The sequence below is a fragment of the Poecilia reticulata genome, chromosome 1 (assembly GCF_904066995.2).
Source record: "Poecilia reticulata chromosome 1, P_reticulata-male-v2, whole genome shotgun sequence".
Taxonomy (NCBI): domain Eukaryota; kingdom Metazoa; phylum Chordata; class Actinopteri; order Cyprinodontiformes; family Poeciliidae; genus Poecilia; species Poecilia reticulata.
Genome location: NC_088830.1, coordinates 17,825,140 through 17,841,359, shown reverse-complemented (window position 1 = coordinate 17,841,359; position 16,220 = coordinate 17,825,140). Strand labels below are relative to the sequence as shown.

The 16,220-nt window shown below is 38.1% G+C and overlaps 1 protein-coding gene across 4 annotated transcripts in view; it reads right to left on the bottom strand.

Annotated features, from left to right (window-relative positions):
* The window catches only part of kcnq5b (potassium voltage-gated channel, KQT-like subfamily, member 5b), a 101,094-nt gene that overhangs the window by 20,959 nt on the left and 63,915 nt on the right, over positions 1-16,220 (bottom strand). For all 4 annotated transcript variants that reach the window (XM_008406248.3, XM_008406257.3, XM_008406265.3 and 1 more), the window contains exons 2-4: positions 6,879-6,969; positions 4,967-5,093; positions 1,776-1,954 (exon numbers count right to left, since the gene is read on the bottom strand). In XM_008406248.3, coding sequence (XP_008404470.1) covers positions 1,776-1,954; positions 4,967-5,093; positions 6,879-6,969 — 397 coding nt within the window. The remainder of the gene's footprint in view (positions 1-1,775; positions 1,955-4,966; positions 5,094-6,878; positions 6,970-16,220) is intronic.

Sequence of the window (16,220 nt, the reverse complement as noted above, 5' to 3'; positions counted from 1 at the left end):
TTAAGAAAAACTGGAATCAGCTAAAAATCAGTATTGGCAAGACAAAGATTTACAAAAATCTGGGATGAAAAATGTGTCTTAAAGTTTGATTTATGGACCTTTGTTAATAAGGATTTCATTTAACTTCTGCAGATGTTGTAAATGGTCTGGCACTATGAAATGTTTACTAGCACCAACCAACACTTTGCTAATCTCACGTCATTTAAAACAGTCATTTAAAACTTCATTTGCAGCTAAAAGCTAAAAAAGTAAATGTACATGTGGCAACATTTCATTGAGGTATCAAAAGGGCATAAATGCAGGCATGTGATCCTTTTATGAGTTATGTTTTTTCCTCAAAGATCCACTCGAAACAAATTTTGCAGCCGAAAGATTGCCCACGGTCAGAGGCAGGAGCGGAATCAAAGAATTTTTATAAGACGCGTCGTCATCTTGTACTCAACCTCGACCTGTTTGTGTAGTGTGAAACATTTTACCAGGAGGAGTTTATCTGAATGTGCCGCTTTGAAAGAAGCAAAGAAAAGCAGAAATGACCCGCTGTGGTTTCTACACAAATATGTCAGGCAGAAGTAAAAGAGAAAAGGTTTGTGTGGGCTGTAGGAGGTGAAGGCAGATGGATTATAGTGAGTCAAAGGAAAAGAGCAGGAAGTGGAGGGGAAACTGTGCTAGAAATGTTTTGGCCGGAACTCTGAGTTTAAATTTAACAAGATTTTCACATAGTTGCAACACATAGTTGCAGGATTAAAAGCACAAATTAAACTGGTTCCCTTATATTTTCAGATTATTGTTTTAAATAACTATGTTTTATTCATTTTTCAGGTGTAGATGTTGAGTATATGTACTGATTCATATGTGAAAGATCTCAGCGTTATGTTTCTGTGATGTCACATGACAATCTATTATTAAAAAATAGCCTACAATTATACTTTTTTCCAGTATTTCAAACTTTCTTTAAAAAAAGTATGTATGTACATAGAAGTATATATGTAGTATGCAGATGTTCACGCTCACAATACAGACAAAACTTCAATACAATTTGCAATTTTGCCGTTTTTACGTCTAACTAGTATTTTGGGCCTTATGTGCGTAATATCAATCAATTAAGTTTATTTGTATAGAAGATTTCAGCAACAAGGCAGTTCAAACTGCTTTACATCTTAAAAACATAAACATACAAAGTTCAGTCAACAATTGAGAAAACCGAATTGATGTAAATTGATGTAACAAACATCAATGTTTCATTTATTATGTTTGAAAAGGAGGCGGAGTTTTAGTCTTTATTGAGAAGAACTCAGTGTTTTGACTGCTTTGCAGTTTTCTGGAAGTTTGTTTCAGATTTTATGGTGCATAGAAGCTGAATGCTGCTTCTCCCCGTTTGGTTCTGGGGATCCAGAGCAGAACCAGAACCAGAAGACGTGGGTGATCTGGAAGATTGATGCAACAACAGCAGATCTATAATGTATTGTGATGCTAAGCCGTTTAGTGATTTATAAACTAACAGCAGTAGTTTAAAGTCTATTCTCTGAGCTACACAGAGCCAGTGTAGGGAAGGTAGAACTTGTTTGATGTGCTTTAACAGCTGTCTAAGTGAAAATTAAAGCCTGACACAGAAGAGAAACTTTTGGTTGTTTTTTTTGTGTGTGTATAACTTTAGGTTTAGGTTGTTATTTTGTTGTTGTTTTTTTTCTTTTTTTGGCTTATCGGAAACCTGACCAATCAAAGCTTTACCGGCAGTCCATTCAGTGTGATTCTCTTTGTGTTTTGTTTCTGCTGACCTTACTATGAGCGTACACCACGGACCCCAGCAGCTTCCAGGTCCCGCCTCTTCGGTCCATCCGAACCATCCGAAGAATCTGCAGGAAACGCAAGCTGCGCAGGACTGAGGTGGCAAACATGTTGGTCTGGCTGCCTGCCGACGACACCACTGCCACTGACGCGATCAGCACTATGATGTCTGGAGGAGCCAGGCGGGAGAAAAGGCAAAACACAGAAAAAGAGAAGAGAATCATTATAAAGAAATAAAATAAAAACACTTTCTCTGTCTTAATTTTGTTTAATTTTTCATTGGTCTGATTGACGCAATGTTCTTATTGCAACAGCTTACACTCAGCTGCTGGCATCCACAACAATACAATAACTTTGACTCATTTGATGCTGTAAGTCATAATGTCATCAGATAGATCTGCTGCTGGCACAAACAGGACTGCACAGAGCGAAGTAAAATTCCTCGTGCTCTGGCGCATATTGTAAAATGTTCTGCAAACTGTGACAATCAGATGCACAAACAAGATCTCAGGCAGGCAGACAGACGTACACAGGCATGACTCAGCGGAAGTTCACACAGAAACCACACGTAATAAATGCATAACATCGAACCCACAGACAACCGCTGCAGCAATCAGCTCCTGTGACTTTGTCTCTTGTCGTCCCTCCTCTATGCCGTGTCCCATCTCAGAGACATGCCGAGTGAAACTCGTACACACAACTTTTACTTTTTATATTCTCTTTGTGCGAGTTCAGAAGCAGCTTGAAAAATACATGTGTGTGGGAGGGGAAGGAGGGGGGACCAGAGCGCATAGTTCAAGACCCTTTGGGGTTTACATGGAGCACATAACCTGAATTACCCCATGTTGAAAAATAAAAGTATTTCTATTCTATTCTATTCATTTTCTGTGTTTTGCCACTACATAGATGCATTAGTTTGCTCAGTTTTTTCATTAGTACTTTAATTTGTGTGTCTGTTTAAAACTGAATACATTTCTGCATGTCACAGTGCAGTAGCACTTATTTAACACTCAATTCTAATGAGGTTTATTTGTATTATGCAAAACAGCAGGTGCAACAAACAATTCAAATAAGGCTCAACACAGCTAATACTACAAAAGGTTTTTCAAAAATGTATTTGTAAAAGGTCCCTTTTGATTACTTCTGCAGTCTGTAGATCATTCAACCACTTCATGAACAAAATTAAGTACAGGACCCTAATTCCATTATGACCAGCTTCTGGGAGTATTCCCGAGGAACCTCATCCCACTCTTCCTGGGCAGAGACCTCTGGTTCATTAATGTTGTTGAGTTTGTGTGCTGCACCCGCCCTTTTCAAATCCTGCCAGAACACTTTAGCGTGTTAAGTGACATAAGTATGAAGGGCAACCAAGTAGGAAATCTTCTGAAACCAAGCCGTGGTAGATATTAAGGCATGCTGTGATCAGTGCTCTATTTAAATATCCAATTATGTCCAAGCTTCAGCTTTCTCTAAGACAACATGACAATTTCTTCCAGGATTCCCTGATGCTAAATGGTGTAGCCACTGTTCCTTTAACTTTAAACTTGTGAACTATGCTCCCAGCTATATCTCTAGCTTTAGGGCCTATTTTAAACATTTACTAGTCTTTTACTTGTGTACATAAGACAATGATATCTTCTCTAAGCCTTTTGGATGATTCTCTTGACTTATTTCATTAAACATCTCATATTTCTGATAAGGAATGAAACATTACTGCCAGTAGTTCTGGTAAATGAGATTTTCTCAAGCACACTAATGAAGCTTCACTGGTTACAGATGAGCTGTGTCCAAAACTAAGGCTGATTAGCAAATGTGTCGTCTGCTGATAAATTCCATTCAGCGGATTGAATCATTTTTTAAGACTGAAATAGTGACTAAAACAGGGATTTTATGTCCAATAGGGATAAAATCTTCATACTACTAGATGTATTTATGGGTGAAGATAAAATCTTGCAGCTGTTAGCTCAATTAGATGAAACTGGAATGTTATTTAATTAAACTGAGTTTTGCGTAAACTCAGTTTGTGGACTTTAAACAATTGTATTTTGAATAGAGTTTATGTAAGCAAATTACATGGGTTGAACAAAGTTTTGACCTTTTGGACATGCATGTGAAACAGAAACCGATCAACAGGGCTTTACCTCATCACATCTTGTCAGGATGTTACATTGACTTAATAAAAATACATGTTTCTTGATGATTCTCCATCAAAGAAGAAAGTGAGAAGAAAAGACAGATTTTTACTTGAGTTTTTTTTTCTTCCAAAAAATAAATTCCATATTCATCATCGCTGTTGTCTTTGAGCTTCATTTTTCAGATTTTAAATTGATTTTTACCGTGCCTTCAAAATCAACTCTATTTTTTGCAAAATGTTTTTTGTTGTTGCTTTTGTCTTTCAAAGAATGATTTTATTTATTTATTTATGCCAGGTTTTCTAGAGGATATCAGTTCGGGTCAAAGTCTTTTACATATGAAAGGGCTTTCTGCAGCAGTGATTTTTTTTGTTGAAAATAAAACCTCCTAAAATCTTGCTTTTATTTTTGAACAGGGAAGAGACAATTTAACATGAAAACATATTATCATTATCAACTACAAAAAAAAAATAATATATATATATATATATATATATATATATATATATATATATATATATATATATATATATATATATATATATATATATATATATATATATATATATATTTCTGATAAGGAAATATATATATATATATATAAAGAGAAGTCTGATGCAACCCACTTTCCAGAAAGCCACAGATGTCAACTTGATTTCATTCTATCATAAACATTTTTACTCTCTTTCAAAGTTCACTCAAATTTAACTTTTTCTTGGCGTTTGTGCTTGATGTTCACCCTTTTGCTTTCCTCTTATTCCCTCAGCCTTGCAAACGGCAGCTATGACCAGGCAAGAGAAGCAGCAGAAACCGTGCCTCTTTACCCCTCGATATCACACTTCTGCATGTTCCAAGCCAAAATATCCAAGTCTGAACATCGGAAAGGATAACAGTTTGCCTCCTCTCTGCTTTTTAAACCTCTGACAACTGCTTAAATGAAACCAGCAAACCATGGTCATTATAGTTTGCTGTGGGACTGAATTCAGAGAGAGTAAGTGTTCTCCATCAGTGAGGGGCAATGGTCAGAGTGATGGAGAGGTTTAACTCACCTATGACACAGAAGGGCTTCCTGGCGAAGCGCAGACGGCCCTGCCATCCTCTGTAGCGGCAGCAGCATCCTGCCGACCAGATGCGTATGATATACTCCAAACCAAACACAACGATCATCACAAACTCCTGTTGGAAAAATCACACAAGCAAATGGAGAATCTTGAGAGAAAGGTACATGACAGAAAGCACAGGCAGGAGGTGTTTTAGTTCAGCAGACATAAGTGTAGTCTTCTATGCTTGCTGGCAGATAACATGGCAGTTGCCATATATGTTGGCTCCTTGCAAACAGAAGCATTTAAGATATCACTGGTTTGCATGTCTGACCATTTCTTCTTGACGCCATGGATGCTGAATGTCCCCCACGAAACATATATTGCAAGATGCATTGCAAATTGTGGAGTGCAGATGTCCAGTCAAGAGAACTTACCGGGTGAATGTTTGCAAGCAAAGAAGGCCTGCCAGAAATTGGTACCAATGAAGTGGAGCAAACGTGACATTAACAACCTTCATCTAATCCTTTGGTTAGGTTTTTTTTTTTAAAGAGGTTGTGATATTTATTCTCCAAAGAACATATTTGCATTTCAAGCTTTGCTTGTTATTTTGTGGATTCATCACACATTCTGCCTCATTATTGCCTTATTGTTTGTCACCAGGTGCAGAGAGCTTTTTGTGTGGTAATGACTAAGGTAGGTCCTCTGTTAATGCACACACACTGCTTCTGCTTCCATTAGATGTAACACTGATGCAATTAGTGGGGTGCACTTTGTGAAATGGTAGCGACAGCTGCAGGGGCAATTGTCTGCAGGAATTGCTGCAGTGCACAAAAGAGTGACCTTTCCTTTTTGCTACAGGCTTTTCAAAGAAGAGGAAGGAAAAAAAACTCCACAAATGTAAAATAATTTTAGGAGACTTTTAAAAGCATTGTTGCTCCTGTGCCCACCAGTGGCTCAATCTGTTCTTCTTAAATCTCTCTCCAAATGGAGTGGTGTTATGGGTACTTAAAGAATCTATAACTGAAGGTTTGAAAGTTTGAGGCCAAAAACTGACGACTTTGTCTAGAGTCTAGACAGATGCTTGGAGAGATACTGTTAGCATTTATTTAGCCAGTCTAGACTCTGCTGACAGCCAAAAGTTTGTCCAACATAAAATCAAAATAGGGTTAATAAAAAAAATGCAGTTAATTAATAAGGCTCTTAATTTGTTTCTCACTTATTTGTCACAGAACTAAGTTTTCCTTATTATATTTTATACAATAAGGAAAACTTAGAAAGGTTATTTAACGTTTTCTCAAACAATGAGACTGAAACCAGCCAAATGCACCGATATTAACTGCAGTGAACAGTGGCATATGGAGGACATGGTATCTCATCAGCACATGAAAAACAAATTTACTTATATTTTTACTCTGGGAAAGAGTGCACAGTCTGCTCTGTGCACTCTGTGGTCAGGGTCTTACTCTCAGACAGGCCTGATGTAGAGCATTGGTTTTCAAACTTTTTGACAACTGCAAGAAGAAAAATGTAAAAAAAAAAAAATAACCTTAAGAAACGTTCTCGTAAAAATTTGAAACAATTTTTTTTAAGAATTAATATGATGCAAAATTTCTAGAAAAAAAAGAACTAATTAATATAAGAACTTTAATTTGACTTTCAGACTGAGCTTTTTATGTTTTTCATACATTTCTGAGTCAAGTGTAAACAGAGTCACGTGAGTGGACTGGAGCAATTCTTGTGACATCCTTATTCCAGCCCACAGACTCTGCTAAAGGTTTAGGGATTCGCATATTACAGAAATGAGAAGAGCCCTCAGTATTGGTCATTATCTCGCTCCAGACAGTTTAATGTTTAAAGTCCTGTGTGATGGGCTCAGGAGAACAAATGAGATTTTTATACTGGTTCAAGGTTTTCTTACCAGAATTAGTAGGCATTTGGAGGAGGTGTCCTGATGAGCAGGGATGGTTGAGAACACAGAAAGGACCAGGCAGGTGAATACCAAGACGAACCTGAACAAACACAAATAATTAGAGTTAAACAAAGTGACATCAATGAGACGAGAGACTCCTATAGGGTGCGACACTGAAATGTGATTGGTCTCTGCTTGTCCCTCTAAGACACATTTCTGAAGTCGCTGCTGTGTTGAGAAAAAGCAGAACACCAAGAGGCTCCCAGTGAAATCACAGAACTTATTTCCTGTCTGCAGTGAACCATGAGCCAGACCACTATCCAATTTCTCCGAGATATCAACCTAATCATGCTTGTATGCTCAGCATGACTGGGGAGAAGCAAGCAGTGAAACTGTAGCTCCTGAAAAGCAAGTAGCTTCTGACCATTTCCATATTCAGACTGTTTTAATTTTTTCTAAGACTGATCTTTGGATCAACAACGAGCATAACTTTTTGTTATATTTTAGTTAAAAAGTCAGTGTTGATTCCTAATTAGATTTTTACCATTTGTGTTTGTTTATTATAAACCTCTTGCTAAAGGCTTTTTGAGGGTTCTATGAGGGTGGCAAATCATTGATGATAATAATATAAAAACGTATTAAACTCTTTGACACCAACTCCATTAAAATGGGCCAGCATCAAGCTGTGAGTTTAGTCCATGTTTTGTTAAACTATCTAAAAATGTTGGGTTAATATAAGAGGGAATCACATATCTTTGCTGGAGCAGACTGTTCATTAGTCGATCACTAACCTCTGAAACTGTTCCTTGGTTTTTAAAACACCACCAACTCTACTGGTAGCACAGCCTGTCATTCAGCACATCTGTACTTACACAGACACCAGGAAGTTGTTCACCACAACATCTGACAAACACAGAGTATGTCCAGTTCAATGGTTCCAGGTTGAGGATGGTGAATGTACAGCGAGGCTCAGTGTCCGAAGCCAAACGAGACAATCTAAAGCTGTGGCTATCAAACCTTGTCCTCACTTACAAATACTCCAAACAGAGGTGTATATTTTACACAGTTATGTAGATCTCCTGTTGCTGCTCTATAACGGGTTTGCGGATCTCTGGGGGCTTCAAACTGAAATAAAAGCATGCAGCTCCAAAAGTTGGAGGTTTGCTCTGTTGACATTTCCAAAGATTTGAATAATGCGAATGTGACTGGTGGGAAACATTGGGTGACAGGCATTGTGGGGCTGTCAGCTGAAAGCAAGCTCCTTGTCACTGGCACACCTACGCCTCTCGCACTTACAAGGTTGTCAGACCGAAAATTACAGAGTGACAATCAACTCCCTCCATCCACACAGCCAAACTCGTGCCTCCACTTTCAGCGCACATTTACTGCAGAAGTGGGGAAAGAGCCACTGAAAAGCTCTCTGACAACATCATTAGGTACTCATTGAAGTTTGCTAATTAATCCCACGAATGAGCATGCTCAGACGGCCTTGGTCCGGTCCGCTGCGGTGCTCGGAGACGGCGTGATTAGTGTGGAGTATCTCACTCTGTCTTTCAAACAGAGTGACCATTCTCCAGTTTCCAACAAACGATAGCTGGCTTTATAGCGGCTCGCACACACACACACACACACACACACACACACACACACACACACGCACGCACACACGCACGCACGCACGCACGCACGCACACACACACACACACACACACACACACACACACACACACACACACGCACGCACGCACGCACATACACACACGCAGTCACACAGGCAGGTTCTGGCAAACACAACATGAACATCTGTCACCTACACCACATATTCACTCACAACAGGACAAAAGCATAAACAGCAAGTGCTACTCCTGTCTGCATATTTTAATAGAATTCTCTGCAAAGTGATTTAGACAACCAATTGAGTTTTGTCCACACAATGGTGTAACATCGATCGATTAACTTGAACCATTTTAAATTTGATGGGCAGACATAGGGCAAGCACCTCTGTTGCTGTCTTTGTTTACACAGGAGGGCCTGTAGAGTCTAGACAATCAGCCTGGCCATCATTATTTCACCTTTGTTTCAATTCAAATTATAACATAATTTCTCTCTTTTTATCTTGTTTAGTTGAGTGGTGCAGGCCTAATCTTGTTTTTCTCTAACTTATGTGGTTTGATTTGACCTTTTTTCTAGCACTGTGTAAAACGTGTTACACAAAGAAAAGCTACTCGACGAAATCTGAGGACGACAACCTCCTTAACATCGGCCTCTGTCGAGTTTCTGTAAATATTTATGACCACAAACTTTACAGAGATTAAATAAAATTAAATTCCAAATGATTTAAGACAGAATCACTGTGAAACGGTATAGATATACATATATAATATATATACACTTTCAATTCAGAAACACATTTTACTGCTGATACGGCATATTGAAAGTTATTCACCTTTCAATTGCTGCCCTAATCATTCAATTGCTTCTTTGGAAAAATACTATTTTAGAAATGTGCATGCTGTTGGGCACATCGGTGCTTGTTGCTGCGACATGTTTTGCATGACTAGCCAGAACTTTTGTACGTAAATAAAACATATAATTAATTACGTTAAAACTTATAATGCATTGAAATCTACGTATTTAATTGACTGAAATGAAGGTGTTAAAGTTCTGACCCTAATGTGTGTGTGACTCAGAGAGAGCAAATAGCCCATTTCACTCAGTCTTTCATGGCGGCAACTGTTGGTTCTCACATCCCCACGGCTACCAAGAGCACGACAAGAAAAAATATGATTTTGGACAATGATGTAAGTACACACAGCTCATGGTTCACTGCCTCGTCAGGAGCCGTGCTGAACAAGCAGCTGGTGTATAAACAAAGAGCAGAGTGTCATTTTTACATGTGCGTGCTTGTATTTTTGTTTTGTTTGGCTGTTGCATAATCCTACCCTGACTGAGATGATACAATCTGAAGAAATGTGCAACAACAAGGAAGTAAAAAAAAAAGCCTCAAAAAAAGATCAGGACCCTTTAAATCTGCCTCATTATTATGGTCAACAGCATAAAGGGAAGGATTTATCCTAACTGAAATAACAGCAACAAAATCCATGCAACCTGGTTCATTTTCAGGTTAATTAGGTCAGAACACACTAATAGACTGATGATGCTAGAATGACTGGTTCCCTTTCATTACATGGTCCCAGAAGGAGCTCCTCGGAAAAATGGCATGCAGGTATATCAATCTGAAGCTGTCCATGGTCCTGAAACCAAAAACGACTGTAGCCCATGTTTACATAAGAAATCAATAAAAAAAAATTTCGAAACAACTGCTACAACATTTATTTTACTCCAGAGAAAATGTGAAACAAAAGCGTAATAAAATAGTAATATTAACAAAACTGCTTCGCATGGCATTCTTCTTCTGTTATGACTTTAAATCACTCGCTACAACTGCAAGGTCACCTATGACTACTGTGAATTGTTGTTGTAAAGTGTGTCATTTATATATAAATCTTCCTGAATGCATGCTAACTATGATCCAAACAGGCCCATAGAGTTAAATATACATTACAGGAGATCTAAGCTAGTCTCAGATGTTCTCTCAAGATGATTGTGATGGACAGAGCCGGAAGCAACAGCCGTACATTCAGTAAATCATCATCTCACATAGAGAGTTCTTGATCGTGGAACAGTGTTGGTCAACTCAACCTTCAACAGGCTTCAACAGAACATTGAGAGCATCACTTGAGGGGAAGAGAGACCAGTTAGTGATGTCCCCTGAACTGTTGAACAGCAATTTCATCACTAATGTCTGCTCTTCAGATGCAGCCACTTGCTGTACCTGCAATGCTGACACAGAGCTGCGACTGTATATCCCAGAGGAAGCTTTTGCAACACTGAAGATGACAGAAGACATTTCCATAATGCACCTGAGTGGGCTCTGAGAAAAAGCGGAGGATGCAAAGTGTGTTCAGTCAAGCAGCAGGAGCGAGGGGGTTGGATCAGGGGCTCACATTGTGTTTCTCATTCCCCATAAGACTGATGTTACGCTTCTCAGACGGTGGGGAGCACTGAGGGAGAGCGAGACAAACCGCGTGTGTTCGGAGGATTAGACGCGTTAGAATGAGCTTGCAGAGTCAGCTCAAAGACACATTTTTATGATGTCTGACTCTTGATACAGTGAGGTGTTTAAGCGGAGCCTTGTGGGTCTGTTTATTTGTTGTGTGAAGTTTTTGTTGTGCAATGTGCTCAGGAAAAAAAATGAAAAATGGGCTTTAAAAATAAAGACCGCTGAGACACATCTGAACAGAAAACTCAGTATTGGAGTTTTCCTCCTCTGCCTACAATAGAAGTAACAATCACAATAAATATTTTGTACATCTTTTAGATATTCTGCTTTGTAATGCAGGGCTGCCATACTGTTTAGGGATTTTTCTCCTACCCCATAATAAGAGGCCTTCCATATTCACACCAGACTTGGTGTGTGCATGCACCTGGTGAACCTATGATAGACTAGTGACCTGTTCAGGTTGTACTCTGGCTTTTGCCATAAACTCCAGGTCCTCCCTGTACAAAGCACAACAGTACAAAGTACGGAGAATGAATACACATGCTACGAACCATAGAGTAATTTTGCACAAACTATTTATTTATTTATTTATTTTTGATGACCTTCACAATAGGTCAGCTAAATGCAACAACCTCAAAAATCATTCCGTACAACCATGATGTTCAGTCTGTTCCTCATTCACCTTTTCATCAGTCTCTGCAAACCTGCCCTTCATCAATAATGTGTGATTGTGTGCACTTATGTTTAAGATTGCTAGTTTTGCTTCTATAAATATATATAATGATATGATGAGTAATCACGTAATAAATATTTTTTTTTTTAAATGGGAAACTTATTCACATAAAACTGTTAATATTCTACAGATTTAATCATGACAATGTCATTCAGAGTTCACTTTCTAAAACAAACAACAAAAAAAACAGATGCCTTGAAATTGGCTTCTGTCGCTTAAATATGCTCCTTCCCTTTCCGACAGACCCTGTTGAGCTCCTCGTCACAACAATGCCGTTCACAACATCGCATCTTTCGAAGGAGCGATGGAGTCAGAAGTAGTTCAAATGAAGAACTCGGCAGCATAGCAGCTCCCCCCCCAGGTGTTTTCTAATTGCAGCTGCCACTAGTCTGATGGAGCTGAGTAGCGGAGGCTCGGGGGATGGGTGCTCTGTGGGATGGGAGCTCAGCTGGAGACTGCAGCTCCAAACACTTGACTTTGCAAGGCAAACAGATGAAATTTAAATTCTGAAATATATAATCAAATCAATCCTGTTATAAGGATAAACTTAAGTTTGGTAACATGCATTCAGATGTGATTCAAGTTATAACCCAATGCAGTGGAAAAAAAATGTTAAGAGTGTTGAAAAGGTTTTCCATCTTAGGAAAAAACATGCCAGCTCTAGAGAAACCATGCGATGACGGTGGGGAGCTGATTGCATCAAGTCGTTAACTTTGCAGCCGTGTGATGACAGTAGGGAGAAAAAAGACTCTGTTGGTGTTGAAGTGTACAGAGATTTAAAAATGCTTGAGCAATTTTTGTAATATTACTTTGGTTTAGAGGCCTTTTAGTGAGAAAGTCAAAGAAAGTCATTGCATGTTAAGCGCAGCGTATTTATTAAGCAGAAGACTGCAGGCCAGCTACCTGAGCAGCCGATATATATATATGTAGAAAAAAAGTATAGCATTCTGCAGAAAAGTCATTTCACGGTAAACTATTTGCCCTAATGTTTACTTAAAAAAATAAATAAATCACATAGGTTAGGAAAATAAAGATTAAAAGGTAAGAGGGACCTATTTGTATCCAGAGAGCATGCAGTCTGATGCTACTGTATTATCCAAGCATCTCATTTCAAGAGATTACTTTGAAACTGCATAATTACAGCTGCTGATTTGGGAGTATGTAGCCGCCTTTCTTCTCTGAACACAACAGACAGAATGATTAGGGATATGTTAGTTTAGCAGTGGCTGCCGCGCTTCCAGCTAACCGCTGACAGGTTTGCATGTGCATGTTTGGCATTGCTGTCTAGTTTAATAAGGGTAAAGCATGCTAATTAGGATTCAGAATCGAGCCACTTCGTTTGAGTTCAAAGTTGGAGGCTGTATGTTATGTGAGAAGGTGACTGCAGTTATCCATATCTAGATAGCTTTACGTTATTTATCTGTAACAGGGCTGCTGCTGAATGTGGCTAGAATAGCTGTAAGGCACATTATGTAAATAAAGGTTCTCAGAACATGATAATATCCCTACTTTGTTCTCGACTTCCCAAATCAGATGCAAATGCAGCATTTTAATGAGCGATCCCGCTGGCTTGATCTGGTTCAGTTTAAGGCCTAAAAGACACTGATCTCAGAGTGTTTTTTATGCATCGCATAAACGGCTACTTTATGGAAGTATGCCAAAATATAAGGTCAATGCAACACACAAATATGTAGTTTATATATATATATATATATATATATATATATATATATATATATATATATATATATATATATATATATATATATAGCCATCTTACAGTTTTTTTTTGCCACTGCATTATTAACTTTGTAAGATTGGCACTGGAAATGTTTTTTTCCACCACTGTGACTATTTCAAAGTGTTTGACTAAACGATTTTTAAGCATGGCATGTTTAAAGTGTTGTTACAAATTTCATTCAAGTTTGGAAGAGACATTGACTGCAGCTGGAGCCAGAGCTTCAAGAACTACAAACAGCTGTATCCAGGACATGGGCTCTTCTGCATTCCTTGTGTTTTACCAGGGCTAAGAGGTAAAACAAATGTACTGTTAGTTAGTGTCCAAAGTTCTCTTTTAGATGAAGGTTAATTTTCCATTTTATGTGGAAAATAAGGTCCCAGAGTGTGGAGGAACAGTGGGAAGTTTTAAATTATTTGAAAAATCGGTGCTGATGAAGACGAGCAAAGAAAGTTTACATTTCATCTCATTTTTTTCCCTTTTGCATCTAGATTAGATTGCTTTTGCTTAAATAATCTAAGACGTTGGTGTTCAAAGTGTGGCCCCGGGTCCATGTCTGGCCCCAGGAAAAATTTTTTGCAGCTGCCCAGTGCAATTCCAGAATAGTACATATGCTGTCCCATGTCACAAGTAGTTGACGCAAGTGAAGCCTTTTTTTAATTATTATTATTTTTTTTTTTTTTTCTGCCCAAGCTTTTTTTTTTTTACTGATATTCTGAAATCTTAAAATGGAAAGTGTGAAGAAATAAACATAGTATCCCCCATAAAATGTATTAATCAAATAAAGCAAGTGCGTAGCTTGCAGCAGTGCGTTAGCGCTTCTCTTTACACAACACCCCAAATCCCAAAAAAAGAAACACCAAACAAGAGGAGCCTGTGTGAGGGCACACATGTAATCCCCTGAGCTGTGAAATGAAGCTCTATTACAAAAGCTAAATGTGAAGGCGCTACCAGAAGATAAAACCAGGGAGACCACCCACAGTGTTCAGCTATTTGAAATCAGCACATCCAACAGACCACAACAAAATTCAGCAAAACGATGGAATCCTGTAAAATGAAGCAAAGAAGAATTTATCCATATAATCCCACATGAGTGCAAACTCATAAAGCAGCGTGGTGGTAGTTTAATGTGTCTGTTCTCTCACATCGAGGAACCAGAGACGCTGAGCAAATTAAAAGTCCATCAGCAGAGCTGCAGGAGAAGTAGTAATGGAAAGTAAAGGGGAGGAACTTAACAATTTACACTTCATGAAGGCAGCGTCCCACTGTTTATGAAGCTCTGCACAGTGTCAATTACCATCCTGCATTTACTGTAACTACTGTATGTTGGCATGACTACAAATGAGGGAGGAATAATGTTGCAGATTTAACTACATAATTCTTTATTATAAAGAAGCTGAAATCATATTTTTGGAAATATTTTTGGCAAATCTCAAATCATTTAGAATTTCCCATTTCATCTTGTCAGTCCACAGAATGTTTTCCCAGAAGTCTTGGGGGTTATCAAGATCTGAAAGAAATTTAAGATGGACTTTTACATTGCAGTCTTTACACACGTTGTGTTCTTTTTGGTAAGCAGAGGGTTTCATCTTGGGACTCTCCTACAGATGGAGGTTTCCTGTGCTTCAGATGTTCCTCCGGCTTCTTTTTTGACCTCTTCGGTGAGTTGCCGATGCGCTATTGGAAATAATTTTGTTAAGCCAAACACTTCTGGAAAGGTTCTCCACTGTTCCTTGAAGCTGTCTGAAATGCTGCCAGAGGTTTTATTTAACAGTTTTCTGCTTCAGTGGAAAGGTTTGACTGTTGTTAGAGAAATTTAATTCAAAGAAAGTGGTTAATTTCAGTTGACTGATAATTTAATAAAGGAGGAATTACATTCTTATGTAAGACTAGGTTGGTTTCTAAATGTTTTCACCAGATAAATACAAAAAATAAAAATAAAAACAGTAATTTGGTATGATAAACAATAATCTGTCAGGGAGAAAACATTTTTCACAACCTCTAAAAATGTTAATCTTTTGTTAACCTGGAGATTTGACTGAGCTTGTTAGATAAAAAAAATAACAACATAAAAACAATAGTTTCTAACACAAACTCAGGTCTCATATTTGTAAAACTGCTGTTATGTGTTTGTTGGCATATTTAACATTTTACCAAGGTCTAACAATAAACAACTGAACCATATTTTGTGAAATATCAAGACTTGTCATCTAGGAAATGTCTGTTGCACTTGATGCACTCCTGTTTTGCATATCGATTATAGGAACAAAACATCTAAAATGTAAAGTTTACTACTTCAAAAAGACAGTGGAAGTCACTTTTTGGCATGATGTCCTCATCTTTACTTTTCTTATTTCATTTTGAGCCTTACGTTCACTACTCTATATATAGTCCAGGAGTGACATGCAAAATAGAAAAGTAAATCCTCTGTGATAAGGCCATTCTTACACACTGCTCAAGTATTCCTGTTCCAGTTTTTATTATTCCTTTTTTGGAGTAAATATGATCTAGAACAATCAATGACATGGGTGTATCTGTGTCACTCCCAACCCTATTGATCCTATTTTACACCTGATAATGTCTACAAGGAATTTATCTTACAGTTTTTTTTTTTTCTTTTCCAGGACTTGACTCATCGATCAAAGGTATTTGTTTAATGCATCAATACCTGGACCCGTAAGCTCTGACCTACTTCTACATCCAGTCTCTTTCTGAGCAAACAAGAATTAATGATGCCAGGTCAGGGGATAATGAGGCGCCCAGACAGAGACTTATTGAGGCTGGAAGTAGCTGAAATTCAAAAGACGCATTAATATG